The sequence below is a fragment of the Camelus bactrianus genome, chromosome 21 (genome assembly GCF_048773025.1).
Source record: "Camelus bactrianus isolate YW-2024 breed Bactrian camel chromosome 21, ASM4877302v1, whole genome shotgun sequence".
Classification (NCBI taxonomy): Eukaryota; Metazoa; Chordata; class Mammalia; order Artiodactyla; family Camelidae; genus Camelus; species Camelus bactrianus.
Window position 1 is genome coordinate 15,183,627 of NC_133559.1, and position 24,531 is coordinate 15,208,157.

Genomic DNA, 24,531 nt, shown 5'->3' on the forward strand with positions numbered 1-24,531 from the left:
TCTTTCTGGTGCCTGGTGTGACCCTGGCACGGGATAGGGAGCTGGTAGACTTGAATGGCTCCATAAAGGAACATTGCGTGGATTGCTTTCCTCGCCCCTTATCACAGGTTAACATTAGCTCTTCATCTCGTCTCTCTCCACATCTCCCAGTGCTCTTGGGGAGATTACAGAGAAGCCACTGCTGTGTGTTTTGTATTAATGAAAAAACAGTTAAAGAAATATGAGCTGGTCATCCAGTCAGCAGCATTTCTGGACTCATGGCTACAGGTCAACATTCTGGGCTGTGAAGGGAGATAAAGAACCTAGATCTGTCTCTCATTCCTCAAAAATGCACGATCTCACTGAGGAGTCAGAACATGCACAAAAACTAAGAACACATCCAAGTAATTCAGACAAAGGTGGTGCTGAGCAGGTGTGTGTTTAAGTGCCCAGTAGAGGCACCTGGTGAATACCCAGAGGTTTAAGGGGAGGTCCAGGGACTTCTGCGTGGTCTACGTGAATTTTGAATCAGACTGCCTAACTGAAGTGACTGTTAATTCCCCAACTGATCCAAGGGTAGGATTTTCTTCTCTATTCAAGGCCTTTGGGACAGAAGGCATGATCAATAAAACATAAAATACAACAGAGCCTGGCTTAGGTTCCTTCTAAATTGACTAGCTTTTCAATTCACTAAGCAAATATTTATTGAGCACAGGAGGAGGGCAGAGGCTCTGGGTTAAATGCTGTGAGGGATGCAAAAAAGAGAAGACAGCTTTCAGGGCCTTGCTTTGAAATCAAAATCACCAGGAACTTTTAAAAATTAATTAGGATGAGGGATGAAAACACGTATGTGATGGGAGAGTGCTCCCTCCTCTTCCTCCTCCTCCTGCTCCCTCCTTTTTATAAAAGGCTAAGGCAAGACATCTGGATCTTAGAGTCAGTGTTTAGTTTTGTTTTGGTGGAACACAGTGGTTCTCAACCCCGAATGTATACCTGGGAGCTTTGGGAAAAAATTAATTCCAGGGCCCCACACCCAGAAATGGTCTGAGGTTCCACTGGTACTGGTATTTCCTTATGCTTACCAGGTAATGCTAATGGCAACCAGGATTAAGAATCAAGTGGAATAAACCAGACAAAGACAAATACTGCATGATATCACTTATAGGTGGAATCTAAAAAATACAACAAACTGGTGACTATAACGAAAAAGAAGCAGACTCGCAGATACAGGGATCAAACTAGTGGTTGCCATCAGGGAGGGGTGGAGGGGCAATACAGGGGTGGGAGAGGGGAAGTATAAACTATTGGGTGTAAGACACGCTCAAGGATGTATTTACAACACGGGAAATACAGTCAATATTTTATAATAACTGTAAATGAACCGAACCTTTAAAATTTTATAAAAAATTAAAAAATAGAAAGAGGAAGGAAGGAAAGAAAGGAAGGAAAGAAGGAAGAAGAAAGAAAGAAAGAAAGAAAGAAAGAAAGAAAGAAAGAAAGAAAGAAAGAAAGAAAGAAAGAAAGAAAGAAAGAGAAAGAAAGAAAGAAAGAAAGAAAGAGAGAAAGAAAGAAAGAATGAATCACTGGTAATAGAAAGAATTGAATAGTGGAGAAAACATGTTTTGGTGTCACACGGGCCTGCCACTGACACCCAGTCTACCCTTATTGGCTGCATGACCTCAAAGAAGTTACTAATCTTCCTTGACCTTTGGTGCCCTTGTCTGTAAAATGAACATAGTAATACATAACTTACAGAGTCACTGGGAGGATTAGATGAGATAATGATGTAAAATGCCTGTCACAATGCCTGGCACACAGGAGGTGTTCCTTAAATTGTAGCAATTATCATTCCAATAAAATCCCATTAATTCAGATTTTGAATGTTTACTCTGAGCCAACATCGTCCTAGGTGAAAGGAATTTTGAGTGTCTCAAGGAAACCAGTATTATTAGCACATAGATGCACCCCATGAAATGGAAGCATTTTAGATGAGATGACCCCAAAGAAAGAGCCCTGTAGCTGACCATGACTCTGTCCTCAAATCCTCAGACGGATGAGAAGGTCATGGGAGCGGGGAGGAGGGCACCAACACCTGGGGCTCAGGAGGCCCTCACCCACCTTCCCCTCCCATTCCCATCTCTAGCGGGACCAGCTCCGCCAGCTCCAGCCTGCAGCGATCACAGCACAGCCATTATTGTTATCACCACTCTTGGCGCTACCATCCAAGGAAAGTTTGCTCAGCAGTAAATAACTTTCAGTCCTCATGACAACCCTATGAGATTTTCCTGTTTTTCAAATGAGAAAACTGAGCCTTAAGATGGTTTATTCATCTGTTCTTTTCAGAAATCCTACTGGAGTACAAAAAGGAAGAAGACGCAGGCACTGCTTCAGGAAACTTGCGGGACTGGGGACCAGGCAGCTAATGGGTTTGAGCTCTGGTGGCCACCTTCCATCTCATCTGCCATTGCTCTGATGTTAAAAGCCAGCTGGGTTAGTTTAGAAAAGAAAGATCACAAGCAAATGAGATTAAGGAAGACATCCTGAAGGAGGTGGCATCTGATCTGGGACCTGACAGCCTTCCAAAATGGGTAGGATTTGGGTGGGCCAGTGATGGGCAAACTATTTTGACAACAAAGCCCTAGATGGAAACCCAGGTATTTGTGTCCAGTGAATGGATGGGAGACAAGGCTTGGAGGTGGGCTGTGACCAAGCCTGAGGATTAACTGCCTGCCTAAAGAGAGTGGATTTAATCTGAGAGGCAACGAGGAGCTATGAGGTTTTGAGCAGAGGACTAGTGCCCTCGAACTATGAAGCAGCAGCACGTGGAAAGACGAGAGGAGAGAGACACCCAAAGCTGCTGCACCTGCGCAGACACCAGGTTAGGTGCCTTCGAGATCTAACAGGCGGGAGCTGGCACCTGGATCCCAGGTCATCATTCCTCCTTCCCTACTCTGTCTGTCTCGTGTGGCCAGAGCCCCCCAGATCTCCTTGGCCCCTGGTTACTTCCTGCCCCACCTCACTGGCCATGAGCCCCCTGGAGGAGCTACCCTGCTTCTGGTCGCTCTCTCCCAGCAGCCCCTCTCCAATACCCTCCTCTCGCTGCGTCTGGATGGCGATGAGAGGCAGTGGCTGAGATAGGTGGGTTGACGCTCTTCTCCGTCAGCCTCTTGGCTGGCTTGGGGTTTGTGTGGACTCAGAGCAATGGTGGGATGAGACAGAAGGCGGCCACCAGAGCTCAAACCCATTAGCTGCCTGGTCCCCAGTCCCGCAGCCCCAGCTGTCTTGTTCCATTAGGAGCAGCTCTGCTGAAGTGAGCACTTTAGAGCTGGGATTTACCAGGCGGCTGGCTGCTCCTGAGAACAGGAGAGAAACACACTTGGCTGGCCTGTCTTCCATCTGCAGACTCTCAGCCAAGGACCGAATGCATCCTGGATGCCCCGGAGCCATCACGGAACATCAGGTCCCACATTTCTGAGCTGCTTTCAGCCCAAATTATTCCACTCAAGGCAGATATGTGGCGGACCGGCCAGGCTGCAGGCAGGCGCCCCTCTTCCAGGGACTGGATTCCTTCAAGTGGCATTTCTTTAATCTAATGAGGGTCTTTGTCGTGAAAAGCACAGAGTCTGGTCTTCCCACTTCCTCGCTGTGTGATCTCCACCAGGTGACTTCACTTAGCAACTCCGTTTTCTCGTCCACAGACTAGAGCAGTGGTTTTCAAGCTCAGAGCGTGTGTGCGGCAGGAGGCGGGGAGGCTGAGTAAGAAGGCGCCATATCTCCTGCCTTTGGTTCACCAGACCTGCTTTTACTCGACATATATTAGGCTTCCAAACATGCTTTCACTGGAAGAAAAGGCTTCATGGCTTTTTTAAACCATTAAACAAGATGACCTATAAGGGCTGTTCTAGCACTAACATTTGCAATTTTTATCATCAGAGTATTCTCTATAAAATGCAAACATCTGAAAGGATAACCATTCCATTATCAATTATCACTTGGGCGGGAATTATAAGGGACAGAACCCGGGTCAGGCAGCAGGGTAGGGAGAGACCAGCGAACAGACATCACACAAAAATGCAGCATGACACACACTCAGGAAAATGTGATCTAGACCATTCTGTCTGAAAACTGCATAAGTACTTTCCAATTATACATTTGGTGCTTCTGGAAAGTGCTCCCTCCACTTAGGTACTCCCCAGGGCAGGGACTAAGTCTTCCACATGTTTTAAATCTCCAGTGCTTAGTTCAATGAATGCGGTTGAAATGAACTTCTCTAGACCCTTTCAGCAACAAAGTACACACACCTGAACCAATGACCATCTAGGTGCATAACACATCATCTAGGCGTGAGAATGATTCGACCACTTCACCACCACAGAGCATCTCAAGCACTTAAGAAGTGATTTTTCAAATCCACATCTCCTTGGATATTCATGAAAATCGCTGTAGGGTCATCAGGGCAGAATGCATTACCCCACAACAGAGAAGAAGGAACAGAGATAAATAAAAGTTACAGTGGTTTGCAAAAGGTGACACCGTCCCTTGCTTCCGGAGTATTGGTTCAGTCCTCTTTACTCCCCTAGATTGAAAATCCAACAAAAGCCAAAAGAGAAGCTCAAACCCCGGAAAGACAGAGCACGAACTAGGACACCCCGCCAGCCGCTCCCCCACTGGGCGCCTCCCTCCTCCCCTGGCCCGCAGACCGCACTCACCCCAGACCCAGGTCACGGAAGGAGCATGTTTCCCGTACAAATCCCACTCAGACCCAATCCTGGGCAAGAAAGGCAGGATGCACAGGAATAGTCAGCCCAGAGTGTCCAGAGTCCAGCTCACTGTGGCTAACACTGAAGGCACTAGATGTCCTGTGTCATCTAGTTAATTGGGCAAAGTGTCACGGCCGTGTCGTTCCAGAGCCCAAGCCCGCAACGCTGCTCGGTGTCTGGGCTTCACCAGCACTTGGCAAGCCTAATATAGCTCCCAAAGCCAAACTTGGCCTCTGCACACAGCCCAGTTGGCCAGGACCAGAGCTTTCAGCTGACCTTTCAACCCCAATCCCTCTGTACAGACATAGGGTCCAGGAATAGCGGCCCGGCCACTCACACGGCTATGAAGCTGAATTTTTATTGGCCAGGCTTGGCTCAATCAGATCGGAGTGTGGTTGCTAAAAGCAGCCTCGGAGGGCCAGTGCCCTTGCCCCCACCCCACCCACAAGCCCTGTCACTGTCTATCACCTCACCCTGTTTTATTTCTTCATGGATACACTGATTGCCGTTTGAAACTATCTCGTTGGTTCGTTTGCATTTTGCCTGTCCTGTGTGCTACAGAGTGATCTCCAGGAGAGTAAAGACTTATTCAGTGCATATCCCCAGACCCTAGGGCAGTGTCAAACAGTCTGCTACGGAGTAGGTCCTGCTAAGTCATTATTTGAGTGAATGTGAATGCCCTTTGCAAAATTTTACTTTCGTCCCAGAACTTCGACCTCTCTTTCAGTCTGTGTTAGCTTTGACCTGCCTGCCTGGCATCCATTCACCTGAAAGAAAATGAACAAAACAAATCTCTTCGGGGTCCCACATTCTGAAGGGTAGCGTATTGCCAGCTCTGCTGATGACGGTGGGTGAGAGTGGTGTAAACACTTGCCCCTCCCCACCACTGTCCGCGCCCCACTCCTCTGAGCGGTTGACACCCGCATGGAACACGTGACTGGGAAGTCCACAGGTCCCGTTCTGTACCCCTTCGGTTCAGAACATTGCAGTTCATCGGCAAGGTGTCCCGCGTCCCCCACGAGACTCCGGAGGAGCATCGATGACTCCTCTTTTACTCCTTGGCAACCAACAAGAAGATCTCATGGGGATGTCGGGAGACTTGGGGTCTAACCCTGGCTCTGGTGTGACTAGTTTATGAGATTGGACACAGCACCTGAGCCCACTGAGCCTACCCACTTGGGCAGAATTAGTGGGTCTCAGCTGGGCAAGTTTTCTTTTCTCCCTGGGTTTCCACAGTCTTCGCTTCTATCTCAGAGACAGCATGGTTGTAACACACTCTGCCTTGTTCTAGCTTTAGCCATGTCCCACACCTGCCTATTTCCCCTCTCAGCTGTAAGCTCTTGGACCACATCTAGATCATTTTGGTATCCTCTGCAGCATGTAGTAAAGCACCGGGCACTTAACTGACTCGAAAAATATCCAATATTGAATCAAGAAGAATCAAGGCGGTCCACCCCATGGAAGACAGACAGACCCGAGAGACGCTGAAGTCACAGCCAGGGCTGAACCGTTGAAACCACAGGGGTGGCTCCCTTTTGGCCACAGTCCCCTAGACCTTGAGGCATCGTCAGTTCTCTGGGGCTGCTCTGCCTAAGGACACACTCAGTGAAGGCCCTACAGGAGGGAATTCTGCAGAGACAACCCAGTCCCTTCAGGAAGCACACAGTAAGCACCTGCTGAGTGCCAACGCCATGCCAGGAGCAGCCTGGCTGAGATGGCGGGAGAGTGCTCGGCGAGGACAGACACCTACCTGAGAGCTGGGCGGGGCAACCAAGTTGATTCCTGGAGGGGCTGCCAGCGCTCCTGACGGTGGGCCCATGGCAGAAGTGATGACTCGATACGGAGAGCCCAGGGCATTGAGGGGGGTCCCCACCGCACTCAGAGTCCGTGGGGCACTCACTGGGGTGTCCGTGTAGCTGGGGTGGCTGTCCATTGGCTTCCCTGTAGATAAGGCTGCCGATGGGCTCATGGATGTGGAGCCAGAGTGGCCGGGGGAGCCTGTAAGGAGAAGATCATAGGTGACGGGAGGCCAGGGGAGCACAGGGATGGTACGTGAGGACAGAGCCCCTCCTTTGGTTTTCTGTATCCCTTCCCTCCTTCCAGCCACACCTGCAAACATGTGACCCCCAAGAACGACTGGAATAAAGGCATGCAAAGACCAGAGAGAGGGAAGGGCCTGTTGCAGGACAGAAATACTTATTGATGCCTGAGTTCTCTGGTGCACAGCATGGGATTCACCTTGAATTGTGTCAGATCAACCGCCAGGACCACGGCGGGGGGATCCCACAGGTCCCCCGACCTGGGTGACTGTAACCTGAGCCAGCCAGACAGGGAAGCTGAGTCAAAACCAAACCCCCGGGAGGGGGTGGTGGAGTGAGCAGGTGCCCAGGCTGCTCCAGAATCCCCTGCCTCAGACTCATATTGCTCTGCGAACTGGGGCAGGACTGAGCCTGCAAAGTGTGGAGACATTCACTCACTCACATGTAACAAACGCCTATCAAGGTACAGGTACCATGTCAGGTGCTAGGGATTCAGGACCGAGGAGAACACAGTTCCTGCTGTCAGGAACACACTCCACAACCACCATGGGGAAGGCAGGGGCTGTTTTCATGTCCTCGACTGCCTGTACCTTCTGCAGCTTTATGCCTATAAGGTTCTTGTCCTGCCAGCCTCTACAGCGCAGGGTTAATCAACGCTCAGGTAAGGAGACTCGAGATGGCCGGGCCTGGCTCACAGCAGCCGGGAAAGCAAGTGCAGACGGGCCCGCCCAGACCGCTTCTGCCTCTGGGCATAAAGAGCTGCAGCCACAAGTGTCAGTGGACATGGACCGTTCTCTCCAGAAGAGAGGAGCTCAGAGTCTGCTCGGGGTAAACCTCAGGGTCTGCAGCAGCAGGGACGGGGAAAACCCCAGGGCAGCCCATCCTGAACCACAGTGCTGGATCCCTGTGTGGCTGGAACGCAAGAACAGATTCAAAGAAAACACGTGCTAGACTCTGCCACGGCACCCGTGTTGCCCTTATGGGGGGACCATGAGAAGACTGATGGCAGAGGCGGTCAGTACGCATGGCCTGCTGAAGACGCCATCCAGTTCTCCACTGGAGCCCTACACTGTGCCAGGCCGATAGGATGCTGAGTGGTAAGTCCCATGCCTGACCTTAGTTGGTTCGCTGCTGGTTCAAGGAATATCTCTTGAGTGCCTTCTACATGCAGAGCGCTATCTTAAGCCTTTTGGAAACCTCAGTGGCTCTAAGTGCTCTCTACCTTCTGGAGGGGAGCATGGAGCATCAGAGGTGTAACTGTGGAGTTGTTCTTTTTCTTTCTTTCTTTCTTTCTTTTGTACATATTTTTTTTTTATTTGAAGTATATAGTCAGTTTACAGTGTTGTGTCAATTTCTGGTGTACATCACAATGCTTCAGTCATATATGAACATACATATATTTATTTTCATATTCTTTTTCACCATAAGTTACTACCAGATACTGAATATGTTTCCCTGTGCTATTACAGTATAATCTTGTTGTTCATCTATTTTATATATATTAGTATCTGCAAATCTTGAACTCCCAGTTTATCCTTTCCTACCCTCTTCCTCCACCCAATAACCATGAGTTTGTTTTCTATGTCTGTGAGTCTGTTTCTGTGTTGTAAATAAGTTCATTTGTCTTTTTTTCAGATTCCACATATAAGTGATATCACATGGTATTTTCTTTCTCTTTCTGGCTTACTTCACTTAGAATGACAATCTTGTGGGGCTGTTCCTACACAGAAATATCCCCCTGGAAAAATGTCAGCCTGGAGTTGCCCCTGGAGCTCCTATGAGTTGAGCTAAGGCTGACTCGTGGAGAGAACCATCACTCCCGAGTCCGAGGAGGCAGCGACCTCTAGCTGTTGGACCTGGAAGTTTCAGTCTATCAGAGACACTTATCTCATAAACGGATGAGTCCCAATCACCACAAATGAGGTGAACCACATGCTGTGGGTCCAGAGAGAAGTGGCAAAAGGGTTCAGATGGACACATGAGAACTTTCTCATCTGTCCTGAATAGCATCAGGCAATTTCCGTATGTTAACTCATTTTATCCTGTAACTAAGCCTGCGAGGATCACTCCAGCCTTTTACAGGTGAGGTAATGTAGGCCCAGCCTCACCCCCATGCTGCTCCCAGTTCCGGATGACTTGCCTATACCTCCTTTGTCTAGCAAGTTCTGATTGACCCTTCAAGGGCTAAATCAAGTATCACCTCCTCCAGGAAGCCGTCCCTGGTTTTCCCAGGCGGTTTTCCTTTGATGCTCTTTTCTGTTTTCTAACTAACAGTCTGTTTCTTTCTTTGTATTTTCCACTAAACTGAGAGGGAGGGAAGAAAAGTGTCTCTTTCTGTATCCTCACCACTAGCACAGTACTTGGCATTATTAGCTGGGTAGTAAGTGGCAGAGCCTAGATTCAAACTGTCAGTCTGGAGCCCATGCTCTCTCCTGTGTGCTCTGTCAAAGACAGCAGAGATGTTTTTGGAGAGCCATCACATCACAAAGTACAAGATGACTCAATTATGAAGTGATCTCAAGCTGAAAGTTCATCTGAAGGAGAGACAAGAGGGCAGCTTCCAGAAACTCAAGCCAGAGGAACCAAAAATCTTCCCAGACGGCCACTGAGTAGAAAGAACAATTTTAGACTCTTCTGAGGCCCTGGAAGGCTGTGACATTTAAAGAGACCAATGTACACCTTGGGCCTGTCACCAAGATAACATGTGACAGGTGAGTTAGGAGCCAGCCCGACTTGATGGGCGAGGAGCCGTGAACTTGGCCAGGACGACAGCTGTCCTTCCCCACAGCCAAGCCATCTGAAGGAAACCGACTTTCCCTTCCGGCATCGGCTTTCCGAAAAACGGACCAAAGGGCCCTGCAACTCTCCCTCTTCCTCTGCTTTAAATGGATCTCAGACAGACTGTGCCTATCACTTCTGCGTCCCCAGGCTGAAGCCCTGTGCCTGACACCAGAGCCATGGGACGGACAGGAACAAGATTTTGCTTCACGCATTCATCAACCCGAGAGTTCCCAAGGTGTGGAACCCGCAACGCCAATGGTAAGGGATGTTTTAGGTGATATTTTAAGTGGTATGTAGGCAAACTTTAAAGAAAATTAATAATTTAAATTTATTTTTACTGTCTCCTGTTTATAGCAAGTGACTGGCCTTCCATTTTCGTATAAAATTATCTTTCTAAAAAATCACTATTTAAGTTTTCAAAAAAAAAGGAAATTGACCTCAGAAAAATTCTAAATACAAGTATATGATGAAAATAATATGCAAAGGAAGATGTTTAAGAAACACAAACTGTGCAAAAATATATAAATATGGACTTGGGAGAACTCACAAGTTGTTTCCAGAACAAAATGAGATGATATGAGAGAGGTTTAGAATTTAAAGTGAATTGTTCTTAACGATAAATGCTGGAGAAGGTTTGGAGAACAAGGACCCATCCTACACTGTTAGAGGGAAGGTAGTTTGGTGCAGCCATTATGGAAAACAGTATGGAGATTCCTGAAAAAACTAAAAATAGACTTACCCTATGATCCAGCAATTCCACTCCTGGGTATATACCCAGAGGGAACTCTAACTGGAAAAGATACACACACCCCAATGTTCATAGCAGCACTGTTTACAATAGCCAAGACATGGAAGCAACCTAAATGTGCATCAACAGATGACTGGATAAAGAAGTTGTGGTACATTTATACAAGGAATACTACTCAGCCATAAAAAAGAAAATGAAATAATGCCATTTGCAGCAATATGGATGGACCTGGAGATCATCATTCTAAGTGAAGTAAGCCAGAAAGTGAAAGAAAAATACCATATAACATCACTTATATGTAGAATCTTTAAAAAAAGAGAGAGAGAGAAAGACAAATGAACTTATTTAGAAGACAGAAACAGACTCATAGACATAGAAAATGAACTTATGGTTACCAGGGGGTGAAGGGGGGTGGGAAGGGCTAAACTGGGAGTTCAAGATTTGCAGATACTAACTACTAAATATGGAATAGATAAACAACAAGTTTCTACTGTATAACACAGGGAACTAACTATATTCAATGTCTTGTAGTGACCTATAATGAAAAGGAATATGTGTATGTATGTGTATGACAAACACATGCTTACATCAGAAACAGACACATTGTAAACTGCCTATACTTCGATTTTTAAAATAGTCAATAAAAAGAAGGCAAAAAAAATTAAAGTGCATTGTTTTTATCATTATTAATAATAATACAAATTAAAACAATCAGAATATGGTTTGACTGCTCAGTGAGGATGGCACATTGCTGAAGCAGAATGAAACAGCCAAAGTTTGGTTTGCAATGGCCTTGAAAATGTGCTCTGTTTCTGCTGAATCAATGACCCAGAAGAGATGGGCTACTTTATAATCATATTTTTAAAATAAAATCCAAAAAGACAAATGCATCTTACACAAATGCATTTTGGTTCTTTGGTTCTCACAGTGACCCAGTGTTTCTTAGAAATAAATAGCCTTGCTTTTAGAAAAGGTGGTAAACAATCCTTGTAACAACGGAAGTGTTTCTCAATGGAAAATTAATCCATTCTCACAAAGAGACACTAAAGTATGCCTGTCTATGACATTTTTATTAGCCTCTTTTGCTCTCACTCCTTTTTTTTTTTCCAGAGCCATGTGGGAACTACAGCCGGCACAGGTTTTCCAGAAACCTGGTTTCTAGTCCAAATCCAAAGTCAAGTTTTTCTCTAATTCTTCCCTCGAGTCCCTTCAGCCCAATTCTCCCAGCCTCTGCAGCCCATCAGCCTTGCTGTCAGACGCCTGGGATATGCACAAATTAACTTATCTGATGGGAGAGGGCTGGTCAACTTCCACAGGAGCTTCTTTTCCCTCCTGGCAACATATCTAAGAAATGCCCTCCATATTCCGGAACCTCCTTCTCCCTAGTAAGGAGCCACATGCAGTGGCTTCTAAGATCCCCTCCAGCACTGTTCCTTGAACATTAAGGTGGGTAGAGTATGGCTCACTGGCCTCCAAAAGAAGGATGTGCAGGTGGCACGTGGTCTGGAATGGCCTGAGTCTGGACCACTTGCCAAGGGGCCCCTGTTATCATCTGGACCACTGCCAGGGAGCCCCGTCATCCATCATCATCATCGGCTGGACTGTGTTAGCCCTCCGGGCTATTTGGGATTCCAAATTGTGGTTTGAGATGCCGAAAGTGTCCAAAGCTGTTAGGGAATCTCCTGGGGGCATACACTATAATGATTTCTGAAGCCTACGTGTGCCTTATGTGGGCATCAGTCCACGTGGAATGCAAGATTCTGAAGCCCCAAAATCCTAGGCTGGATCAGGGATGCACTACTTCCCAATCATGCAAACTTGAGCCAGGAACTTGACCTCTCTGAACCTCTCACCTATAAACGGAGATATACACGCCTATCTCAGGGGTGCTGAGAGCATCTGAGACCACTGGCCCAGAAGTAGCAGCTGCAATTACTTACCATACTGTCAACGTTGTGAGGGAGGTCTGTGTCCGGCTTGAATACCATCATAGAAGATTATGTAAGTAAAGGGTTTAACCCAAGCCATGCTGGTAGGAAATGCTCTATTAAGGACAGTCACTACCACAAACTGGTATGGGCACACTAGTTGTTTATATATTAAATTTTCCGAATTGGTTGGCTAATAGCCACTTCTCTGAGCCCAGAGCGCCCTTCCATCATTCCAGCCACCCCAACCCTTCCATGAGGGCCCTCCAAATCTCCCCCTAATCCAGCCTGGCACAAAGAGATGTCCATGCTAACTTCCATTCTGAATGCCTGGTACCCTACTGGCTGTCACATATCTTAAATTTCACCACCTTGCTATTAGCACTTATCATTACGGTATCCAGCACTGTGCCTGGAATGCAGTAGATGCTTAAAAAATATTTGTTGACTGACCAATGACTGGAATAGGGTTTTTTTGTTAATTAATGTGTATAACTGTATAAAGAGTCCATCAGTGGAAATTATTTGCGTAAGAAATCTATGTCCTGGATGTTTACCAAAACCAAAATCTCTGATATCTCTAGATAACAAATTGTGTGTGTGTGTGTGTGTGTGTGTGTGTGTGTGTGTGTGTGTGTGTGTGGTGAGGGGGTACTTATTGAGAAAGAGAAGCTCAGGTACTTAAGAACTAGAGAATGCTTACCAAGGCGAGGGAGTTGCCTAGCAACCTCACCCGCAGCCAATGAACGTAAAATGTCAAGCACGCGTCTTCCTGATTGGCTAGACAAGGGAGCAAATGGCTCGGTGTTCCCACCCCTTTACTGCTGTGCCTGGGAGAGTTCATTGTCCCATCTTCAGGATGGAAACTTATGAAGAATCTCTAATGTTGGTTAACACCCACCCACAGGGAAGGGGAGAGAGGTTAAAAACAAAACAAAACAAAACAAAAACTTGCCCTAAGAGTCAGGACTCTCCATTTGAAGTTAAGGGAACATCACGGGGCCCTATCCCAATCCACTGTCTCCCACGGTGGGCACACTCTCGCACCCAACCTGCCTCTTTTTCTCCAATGGAGGGGTGTGGTGCATAAGCCCAAGAATCACAGAATATTCAGACACCTGGCTTGTTCCTCCTAGTCTAAGGGAAACTCATCCACACATCCTTTCCCTGCCTGGCTCGTAATACACAGACAGGCTGCAAGGGAGATAGGCAGGCGCCTGCCACATGAAGGCACTTAATTGACACTTAAATGTCATCTCCTCTGCTAAGTAACAACAACAGGTAAGATTTATTAAGCAATTGCCGTGAGCCAGACATGGTTCTAAACATTTTACATATATGGACTCATTTCATCCCGGCAAACCCCTTTGAGGTTGGTTCTCTCATCCCTATTGTACAAATGCAACAACTGGGGGAGAGAGAAATTAAATAAGTCGCTCAAGAGAACATGGCTAGCAAATTATCCAAGTGGCATTTCATTCTAGGGGGAAAGCAGCAGGCCCGGATTTTAATCCCTGCCCCACTGTACACCACGCAGCTGTGCCTCTGGCCCTAGCAGTTACTCGGGATGGCGCTTCCTTCAAGCCCCCCTGGGCACAGTTTCTGTCCCCACCCCTGGCCTCCCTCAGGGTTTTGACTCTGGCATTTTGTGACCAGGACACTCCCTATCTGGCTCCAGCCCCTCACATCAAACCCCAGCTCTGGTTCCCTTCATCGAGGGTCCCAGCTCAGCCCAACCTTCTCCCTGCTCTTCTTTCCACAAAAGGGGCAATCGGATGCCGAGGATTTGCTAACATGCATTTCTCATATTTAAACTGCTATTGGCTCTTTCAAAAGCACTTTCGCATACATATCGGAGCCACGCAGCCACCCTGAGATTGGACAGGAAGGTGTTTTACAGGCGCAGAGCTCCACATTTTAACAGATGTAGACACCAAGACATTAGCTGAATTCCTAGGGAATGAGAAGCAGAAGTAAGGAGCCGCGTCTTTTCATGGGAAGCCTTCTCTGCTACCCTTTCTGGCTTTCTCGGTGGGGAAAATGAAGAAACGTGGTGGAAGTGGAGAGTGTGTTGGAACAGAGACACGCCTTCCGCCCCCCGGGGCTCACCCCCTTCGCCTCTCAGCAGGAACACGAGGACACAAAGATGCAGCAGCTGATGGGCCAACCCGGCTGTGTGCAGCCCTGACCAGCCGGCCAGCCTTTCTGAGCTGACACGGGGCAGCTCCACCTGATTCCTGCAGTCCCCAAAGGAGGGCTGGCTGGCTTTTCGGGATGAGAGCTGGAGGTTGCTTCTTCCAGCGCCTGGATGAGGGGGAGGGGGAGATTGGCATCCCTTCCTCTCCTCCACTCCCCCCTCCATTCCTCCCTTCTCCCTCCACCCCCGCCCCCTCCCCTAAAATCTGTAACGATGGAGGTAGTGAAAAGCAGGCACAGACTGATCATCAGCCTCATTATTACCGGCATTATATATAATTATAGCAAAACCTCACTCATTTGGATCAATTGAGAGAAAAATCAGTCTAAATTCGTGACAAGTTGGCAGATTACTTTTAAATTACAATTTTATTGCTTCTAAGTAACACACGTGAAGAGTTTGTGTTTCAAGTACCACAAGGTAATGGTTATTAAGTGGGGATTTTATAAAATCTGCTTTAAAAGACTTTCATAATTAACACCCCGTTAATATGCTAATGAGGTTCCTACCACGCTGGCTTTATAAACTGCTCAAAAACTAGTGTACCTTAAGGAGGCACAACACTTCTACAATCTTATTTGCTTGGCAAACCTTATTTCTTCTTATTTTTTCATGAATGAACAAATACAAACTAGTTCCTGCCATGATCAATTTAACCACCATTCCATATTAATTATGTCATAAATTAATAAGGTCGTATTGTTTAGGGGAAGAAACCAGACTTTCAGGACCTGAAGAACCACCTCATTTGATACAAGAGAAACTATTTCCAGGGGAGTGGCATGACTTGGTCAGGCCCCACAGTCAGGACAAACACACCGGGTCTGCTCAGGTCCACACTTACTATATCCACAACATACTGTCTTACATTCATAAAACGCTTTATAATTATCTGCTGTGTGTTTCCATATCAATGACTGGTTCAATCAGCCAAGAAATATCTGTTGAGGCCCTATTGTGTGCCAGGCTCAGTGCTAGGCACTGCGGACACAGCGGTCCCTCCTGGAGGCCACTGTCTATTTCATTCAAGCATCAAACTGACTCTGAGTAGTCGTTGGTAGGGCAGGAATTATCCCCGTTATGAGACAGGAAGTGGGCAGGGCACAGCCATTCAAGGAATGCTACAGCAATTAACATCAAAATGGTGAAAGATTCAACCCCCAGTAGGCCTTGAGGCTCAGGATGATGGGAGATTTAACTTCTAGTAGATCTTGAGCTTCATTAGATGCTCATTGTAATACATTAGCATGGTGAGTAACATGCCCACAGGCGCATGACAGTCCCAAGGCTAGCCACAAAAGGTCAAAGAGTGGGAAATGGCCAACTTCCTGGGAATCCCAGCCCCTTCCCCAGGGTATTTAGATTGGTCCTTCCACTTATTTGCATATGAAGCCACCAAAGCCCATAAAAATGCACTACACTGCCCTCCTCCCCATACTGAGACGGTCTGCACTCTGTCTCTGGAGTGTGTACCTACTTTTACTCTAATCTGAGCACCCAACCCCCACACCTCATGGCCTTTCTCTTGCCTTTCAATATATCTCTCTAAATAAATCTACCTTTACTCAGCTGTGGCTCGCTCTTGAATTCTTTCCTGCGCGAAGCCAAGGACCCACAGTTGGCGGGGCACGTCCCAGGGGCTCAACCGAAGCCTGGGACACGGCCCTCCTCAAGTCCCACATCTGTTTTTCCTGCATCAATTAGACAGATTAGGAAACGGAGGTTTAGGATGATAAAGTGCTTGCTGTGAATTATTAGCAATCTAGAATCTGAGTCTAATCTAGCATAATTTCTGTCAACCTCTCTGCAGGTAATTAACAGCATTTTGTTTGCATAGCACCCTTCCCCCACCGCCCAGGACCAAATTATAAACCTTGCTGGTACAGATGGATATTGTGCCCTCCCTAACACATGCGAGGTAACTGGAGATACTGGAGCAGGGGCTCCGCTAACCAGGACCTGCTGCCTGTCCTTTTAACCCAGTTCCATGCACTGGTCCACCATGTACCAGCCGGTCCACCAAGACAAATGCCTGTGAGTGCTTCAGGGATTTGCTGATAGCGCCCCACCCCATCCACAACCTGAAGTCTTCGAACACCAATTCTGTCCACACCCAGCCCTTTGAATCCATGCCCTCCATCCCTTTCTCTGTCTCTGTAGACTTCCTGTTCACGCATACTCTCCCTTGCCTCTAAATCTGGGCTGTCTTCTAAAGACTGCAGTCATCTTAAAATACAGCGAACCATATGCCTGTTACCGTCGATAACAGACATGGTATTATTTGTTCTCAGGTTCTACATACCAAAATTCCTTGGATCCATTCGCTCCACCTCAGCCCCAAGAAACTTTTCCAGGAATGACTCCTCTCCAAATGTCCTGCAGACTTCACAGCTTGTAACTAGTTGATACGTTCCCTCAGGGCAGGGCGTGGGTCTTAGTTCTCAGTGTCCGGCCGAGCCAAGGTGTACAACGAATGACTGACAGGCATTCTCGGAGCAGCCTAGGATACCCTTTCCCTCCTGGTGATCTCTAACTTTTGCTCTGCTCCCCATGCCTCTGGGGCTGAGGAAACTCAGGGACCGTGAGCCCCAAACGTTCCAAGAGGCTGCTTCACTGTGACACTAGTGACCAGCCAAAGGACGGACAAAAGAGATGTGGGGTCACAGAAAAGAAACCTAGGCAGCCAGCCTGGAAGAGCCGTCCTAGCATATTTATTAAGCACTTTCTTTGCCCCTCCTCTGACTTCTGGTAAAGGCTTTTTGAATTAAAGATCACAAGCCTTCCCACTTTTCAAGTTCAGATGTTGAACTCTGAAATCTCATCAGAAATTTGAGATCAATCTTGAGCCTAGAAACTCTTGTTTACTCTCAGTGACAGTATCGGATAAAGGGAAGCAGGGGCTCCAGGTTATTCAGTTCGCAGTGGAGGGAATTCAGGGGGCCAGGACTCATTAAGGACACTGGCCTGAGGCAAGGGTCTCCTGAAGATTATAGGGATGGGAGGTCCCAGGTCACCGCTCTCTTTCTGCCAGATCTCATGAGTGTCTTCCCTGGAATGATTTGTTAAAACATGATTTTCTGTAACTGGTGCCAAATCCATGTCTTATTTACTTCACTTTGTCAGCATCTCATAGTGCACAGTCTGACAGTTTAAGAACAGGCCTACCTCCTCTAAGGAAAGCCTCCACACAAAACTTTAGCTGAATTTGCTACCGCAGTCTCCAGCATTCCTGAAGCAGGAAAGAGAAACTAACTTTTATTGTGTGTTTACAATTTTCCAGGGTTTCTTTTAGTGACTCCCTACACTGTGGAAGGTTAACCGTGACCCAGCAGGGTGGGTAGTACTGTCATTTTGCTAAGGAGTGGGAGGAGGGCTTTGCATGGCTTAGCCTCCTCTACTCCCTGCCACCCCAGGTGGCCCCCGAGGGGACTCAGGGGAACCCAGTTTGAAGATCATAAGCGGCAGAAGTCCTGGGCAAACCTCATCTGCTTTTCCAAGTTTCTTCATCTGTAACTGAGGGAGGGGTCAGACCAGATGAGCGGCAAGTCCTTTTACTAGCTTTAAAGATTCAGCTCCGTGCAGGGAAGCTGGGTTTGAGAGCTGGTCAGATCTGGGGCTGGGAATCACTACTAACCAGAGAACAATCAGAAGCGGTGATAAAGCTTCTCCGGAATGACCCCCTAGGGCTCAGCAGACGTACTGGGACACAGCACAGCCCTGTGCCTTAGCTTATGCATTTGACCACGGCTGCCTGCCTTCCCATCGCGACAGAAGATTGGAGCAGTTGTAACAGGGGCTACGGCCAGCAAAGACTAAAATGTTTACTACCTGGCTGTGTAGAGAAAAAGTTTGCCAACTGCTGCCCCAGTGCAAAATTGAGTCCCATGTATTAAAAGAAAGTGGGGTTCACCTGGAAGTGTTTTTGACTATTGAAGGGTTTATTAGCACCTTTGAAGGCGCAGCCCCCTACCCCTCACCCATTGCCATTTTATTCATTTGCTGCAGTTACGCATGTTCAAAGGGGGAAAGTAATGATCTGTAAGCAAGCCCTGATAAGCAAAGAGTAAGAACTGAATGTGTTAGTTGCTGTTCTTATATGTAATTCACACACTCGGAGTGGATCTGGGACTCCACGCACCCCTCACCTCCTTTCCCCACCCGCCACCCCTCCCCCTTCCTGAGCAAGCCCCATGTGGCACAGGCTTAAGCACAGCAGCCCTGACATCTGCCTGGATTTAGATCTGGAGTCTGCTCCTTACCAGCTGGGTGACCTTGGGCAGGTAACCCAACCTCCCAGTGGCTCAACATTTCTGCCCGTGAAAATGGGGACAGTGATAATAATGGTACCATACTCCCCGTGGTCCTTGAGAATATTAAACGAGATGCTGCATGTAATGCCCTTGGAAAGGGGCTGGGCACAGGATAGGTGCCTAATAAAAATCAGCTTTTATTTTCACTCTTTTGGGAAAATCACCAAACCAAGACCTGAGTCAATTTCCTGAGAGCCATCAAAACATAGGCATTCTAGAACATAAACTTCTTGGAGTCCCTGGGCCTCTGTGTTTTCCACTTTCAAATAAGAGGAGAAGAAAGCAGCTTCCTTCAGGAGCCCCTGACATCCCAGCCACCCCACTCTGGTGGCTAAGTTCTCTGCAGATACAGAAGCTACATAATGAGGGGAAGGAAGAGGTGGAGAATTTTGATTACTCTTTGCATAATTTCTTCCCCCAGTTGCTATTCAGCTCTCTATCTCCTGGTAAGATTGTAAATGTTTCAGAAAATAGTTTATACTAAATATGCTCCTTCCTAAATCTCATAAACAGTTATTCCTTCCTACATAAACGCTAACCGCTTACGCCCATGGTTGGTCCCCATTAGCCACCCACACATTTGTGGAGGGGAAAAATATGTTCTGGCACCCACACAGGCACACACACATACATACACACACGCACACCCTCTTCCCACATCCTCACATTGCCCTCCCTGCATACACACATGCACGAACACACACACAAAAGTGCCTCCAATTCAACCCCTCATCTACGGCTAATCTTAGGTGAGGAGGGGCGCATTCTACACAAATGGTCAGGGCCCAGGGGGCGGGACTGTTGCAAAGAGCAGACCCCCAGAAGAAGCCACCAGTGAATTCTCCAGAGGTCAGTGTTGCTCCTGAGTGACAGCTAAGCTGCCTTGTGCTTTATTCCTCAAAGGCCAGGCTACTGTGTCTGCAACCACTGGGCAGTGCTGTGGCTGGATTAGGGCGTCTCACCCCCTCAGGGGATGCTGCCTTTGTTTCCTGCAGCAAGTCTGAGCCCCAGAGGCAGAAGCCATGAGAGGCAGCTCAGCCCCGCATGGACTCAGGAGTCAGACTGCCCCGGTTCAAAGCCTCCGCTACGCTCTTTTCCAGCTATTGGACCTTAAAACAAGTTACTTCTTCCAGCAATGCCTCAGTTTCCTCGTCTATAAAAGGAGGGTGATAATGATGGTCATAGAACCGACTCAGAGGGTTGTTATAAAGATTAAATAAGACAATACTGTGAAGTGCTTACAATGGTAGCTGGCACTTAGTGAGTGCCACAGCGTGCTTGTTAAATAAAACGAGAGAAGTCCCCTCGCCCTGATCTCTTCTCACCCTGCGGATTACTGCACAATTGGATGGGGGGGATTACAGGCTTTGTTTTGCCATCTTCTTAGAGGCAGCGACTGTCTCATCCAGGCAAACAAATCTCTTCCTGGGCAGCTGGCAGAGCCAGGACATGGCAGAGAAGGAGAAGAGAAGGGTTCTCACCTCATCACATGGCGGGGTCCACAGCTGGGAGAGTGGGCATCTTGGTGGGGCCACTGCAACCCAGCTCATCACCACTCTGTGGCCAACTGGACCAGGGTCTTGTTCACTGATGGGAGGATGGTCTGACATCTGGTAAGCACAGCCCAGACACAAGACCCAGGTGTTATTTCCCAAGGGTGACATTGCTTCCCTAGAGAGTCTCACAGATCACAGGAGTCCTCTGTGGTTCCATTTGCTAATATATAAAAGGGCAGGGGTTATACACGACATCATTTAATATGTGCAGTGCAACTTGCCGCAGTGGGGCAGAGGCACTTAGAGGCTGCAGGTGACTCTGCTCCAGTCCTCAGGTTTCCTTCTGCCTCCCTCCCTGATGCAAGTTCTCAGACCGACCTCCCTGCAGATGAGGGCTCCATCCTTTGCTTAGGGTTTCCATCTCTTTACGGGCGCATGCAAACAAAAATGGAAGACATCAGCAGAACTACACAAAATACTTGTTCCCCCTCAGGAACGGGGAGGAAAGTAGTAGCATTAGAGGCAGACGTTTCAACAACCTAGATGATCTGTCCCCTCTCCGCTCTTCGTGTTGTATCAGCCTGCTTCTTCCACGGCCGAGCTGTTGTGTTTCCTTTTATCTGAAACCTAATTACACTAAATACCAGAGCTCCCACAATTATGGAAATCTAAACCAGCAACGTGTGTGGGTCTTTATGGATTTAATTTTATTTCCCCAGATTCCTAATTCATTATTCTACAGTAAGGTTTGATTTTTAAATTAATTTGCATGTAAGTACTTGGGCAAATGGAAAGGATGAAAATATTAACTACCAAATATACGGATAACACTTTATAGATGCCTTTTTCAAGCATTGGCGTATTTAATTCTTACAACAAGGGTCTGAGGATGGGATTTTAAACTTCATTTTAGAGATGAGGCTCAGAGAGATTCAATATCTTGCCTAAGGTCACACAGCTAGTAAATGAAGACCTAGAAGCCAAACTCAGTTCTATCTATCTATCCATCCATCTGCCTATCTACCTACCTATGTACCTATCTCTCTGTCTCTCTCTTTCACACTCTTTTGCCATATCAAACTGAAGGAACAATATTATAAGTTTGATTCAGGGGCTTTTTCTAGAAAGGCTCTCCTCCTCCACTCCACATAACCTTGGACTAGTCCTGTCTTCCTTGAGGCCTCAGTTTATACATCTGTAAAATGAGAGGGCTAAGATGCCCAAGATTCCAGCAGGCAGCCCCCAATGAATTTTGGAATAGACCTTCTTTCTCCAGACTTTATCTTAGCTCTCTCTCTACATCTTTCCACCTTCAACTCTTTTATTCATTCCAACTGCCACAGAGGGTCTCTTTGGCCGTCATAGGGACATGACCTCACAGTCCTTGGGGGTCCCAAGAATCTCATGGATAAGCATGGTCTTAGACAACTGAACTCAGAGAGAAAAGGAAAAAGTTCTTCTCAGCCATGAATGGGACCAAGATGGTAGCTGAAAAGGCTTTTTACACCCAGGATCCTACTGTAAACTGAAGATCAGATGTCCAGGGCACAGCCTTGGCCACCACTCTCACTGGGTCATGTCATAAGACTGACCCGAATAACTTCAGCACCACCTCCTCCAGGACGTGTGTCCACAGACCCTCACCCCCTATGTTGAAAGGGCAACCTCCTCCTGCAACTGATAGGGCATGAACCATGCAGTATTACAATGTATCTGTGTAACAAGCTTACCCAGTCCAAGTGGAAGAGACGGTGTCTCACTCACATCTGTATTCCCAGTGCCTAGCCCCATGCTTGGCCCATAAAAACTACCCAGTGCACCACAAATGAATGAGCAAACCCCCTAGCTTAATGCCTCTGGGGCAGGAACCCCATCCACTTGCAACGTCCCACCATGCCTCACAGAGGGTCCTGCCCAGCAAAGTAGGCAAGCTTTGCTCCCAAGCCTTCAGATGAATTGTCTATCTGTCCGCACAGGAGGTGGGGAGAGCAGGGACTTTTCAGTTCTCAAGACCTGACAAGAATCTCTGCTTTGTTGGGCCTGCCAGCATCTGCAGGGCAAAAGCTCTCCCCTTTGGCTCCCAAGAACACAAACTACATGCCACCAGCTGACAAGTGAGAGGCCAGTTGGTCAGCTGCTGGTTCCATTTACCCAAAGCTGGGCGACTGTGTTTCTTCTGTTACTGAGTCGAGGGAGCCTTGGGACCAATGTGCGTGGGTATCAAAGCAGCCCCTGTGGAGTGCGACCTGGCTGCCCTGGCTGCCCTGCCTGGCTAGGCGGCTTGGAGTTCCAACCAGCCTGTTTTCTCTTATGAGAGCCCAGACCCCCACCCCTACTCCCAGATCCTGACCCTCAGATTGCAAGTGATGGCAGTGACCCTCCTCAACGTGGAATTGGGGGCAGCAGCAGGGGAGGGGACAAGAGGCTATTAGCAAATCAAAAGGGGAGAAAACTGAGGAAGGAAAACAGGGTGGCAAATTAAAGTGCAATTTCTTTGTTGTTGTTAAAAATCCAATTATAGGGAAATCTGTATTTAAATAAAACCATCAGGCCCTTGCTATGAAGTATCCCAGGGACCCTTAGTATAGGCAAAACCTTTTAAATCACGTTTTGTTTCTCCTGACAAGTTGGATAATGGGTACATCACAGTGATTCCCCCTTGCCCCATACACTTTTCACCCCGACGCAAACACACTGGGTTATAACAATGCTCTTGGTCTATCTTTGTCTCAGACATATTCCCAAGCGTGTTGGTTTAGGCTCTCCTTGGAATAGCCCCTCATCTTCCCATCTGTTCACTCATCCTGATGTACAGACATATCCTCACCTTCGGACCATTCTCTCCGCGGCTCGCTCGCCCTCCCTTCCCCGGTGCCTCTCTGCCGCTCCCGTGCACGCACACACACTCACGCGGAAACACACCGTATCTGCGTGTAAGCCTATGTGCCCCCTTCTAACTCAGTCCCCATCCGGAGCAGCGGTATCTCCCCATCTCCGCTCCGTCTCTCCAGACGGCGCACGCCGTGAAGCCCCGTGAAATACTCACCGCCGAAGCCGGTGGGAAACTTCATGAAGTGAGAATAATTTCCATACATGTTGCTGCCTCAGTTCATAGCCCTCCCTCCCGCGTCTTCTCGAGAGCTCGGCCTCTCCCGGCCCCCCGAGCGCAGCCGGGCTTCCTTCAACTTGGGCTAACAAGAGTGGTCATCGCTTCCTAGCAGCCCGGGCAGCTCGGGCTGGGCCAGCCCTCTGGGATTAGTCAGGAATCTGCCTCTAGATCGGAGCGTCCACATCGTGCGTTGAGCCGGCAGCAGCTGGTGCCTGTCAGTAATCACGCATAATGCCGCCGCCGCCGCCGCCGCCGCCACTCCTGCCACCGCAGGCGCTGCCGCCTGGGATCCTGTTGCTACTTTGATTAACTCGGGGCTGGGCTGCTGCGTGCGACTCTTCCAGCTCCCGCTGGTCCCCAGAGGTCCCTACCGGTGGCGCGATCTATTATCTGGGAAGCCAATCGATGGGTGACCGCCCCAGAGTAGGTCAGGAAAGGGGGGGAAGGAGGGGTGGCGGGGAGGGGGAGACTCTTTAGGTGCCTTTTCCTTGGCTTGCACCCCCCAAAATCAATGGGGTTTTGTTCCAATGCGTTTTCTCACTGCGGCTTCTATCTATCCAATGCACTGGGTGTTTGATCTGGGAAAGGGGTTGGGGGTGGGGGCCGAGAGAGAACAGAGCCCTTTCAGAAGCACGAGGCTGGCAGAGTGTGAGACTCCAACCCCAGCTTTGGAAAACTAAACTACAGTGGCCCTTAGCCCTGGGGGGGGCCCCTCCTGCTCTGGTGGCTGGAGGCATTCGTCTGTGGTCTGACAGCAGAAGCTTGAGGGCAGTTAGGAGTCAGAGCTCGCTCACAGGGAAAACGTACAGGTAGGGGAGACAGGCGTGATGACCATTCTGTGCTGTTTCGCTGGAGGAATGCATTCTCCCTATATACTGCTGTCACCCCGCCACCTGTTCAAAAAGCACCATTGAGTCCTCTGATCAAAAAATCTAGGTATCTCTGTGATGTTGGGTCTGCTATATTGCTTTCCTGACAAGCTACTGCTCAGCCTATACTTGAACACCTCCCATAATGGGGAGCTCACTACCATTCTGTTCCATTTCTGGACAGCTCTTACCATGAGAAAGTTTTCTACTGAGCTGAAATCTGCCTCCTCTCTACCACTTCTCTGTACAGGTTCTAGGCTACTCCCTGGAGCCACACAGGAGAAGCCTGTGGGGTCTTTCACAGTGGGATCTTCT

At 48.1% G+C, this 24,531-nt stretch overlaps 1 protein-coding gene across 2 annotated transcripts in view; it reads right to left on the reverse strand.

The window, feature by feature from the left end:
* Positions 1 to 23,744, reverse strand: part of RXRG (retinoid X receptor gamma) — a 41,751-nt gene extending 18,007 nt beyond the window's left edge. Inside the window, exons 1-2 of one of the 2 annotated variants that reach the window (XM_010953793.3) lie at positions 23,285 to 23,744; positions 6,490 to 6,737 (exon numbers count right to left, since the gene is read on the reverse strand). In XM_010953793.3, coding sequence (XP_010952095.1) covers positions 6,490 to 6,737; positions 23,285 to 23,333 — 297 coding nt within the window. In that variant the 5' untranslated portion in view covers positions 23,334 to 23,744. Of the gene's footprint in view, positions 1 to 4,688; positions 4,931 to 6,489; positions 6,738 to 23,284 lie in introns of those variants that run through there. The other variant, XM_010953794.3, reaches the window with a different exon arrangement.
* Positions 23,745 to 24,531: the final 787 nt, after the last annotated feature.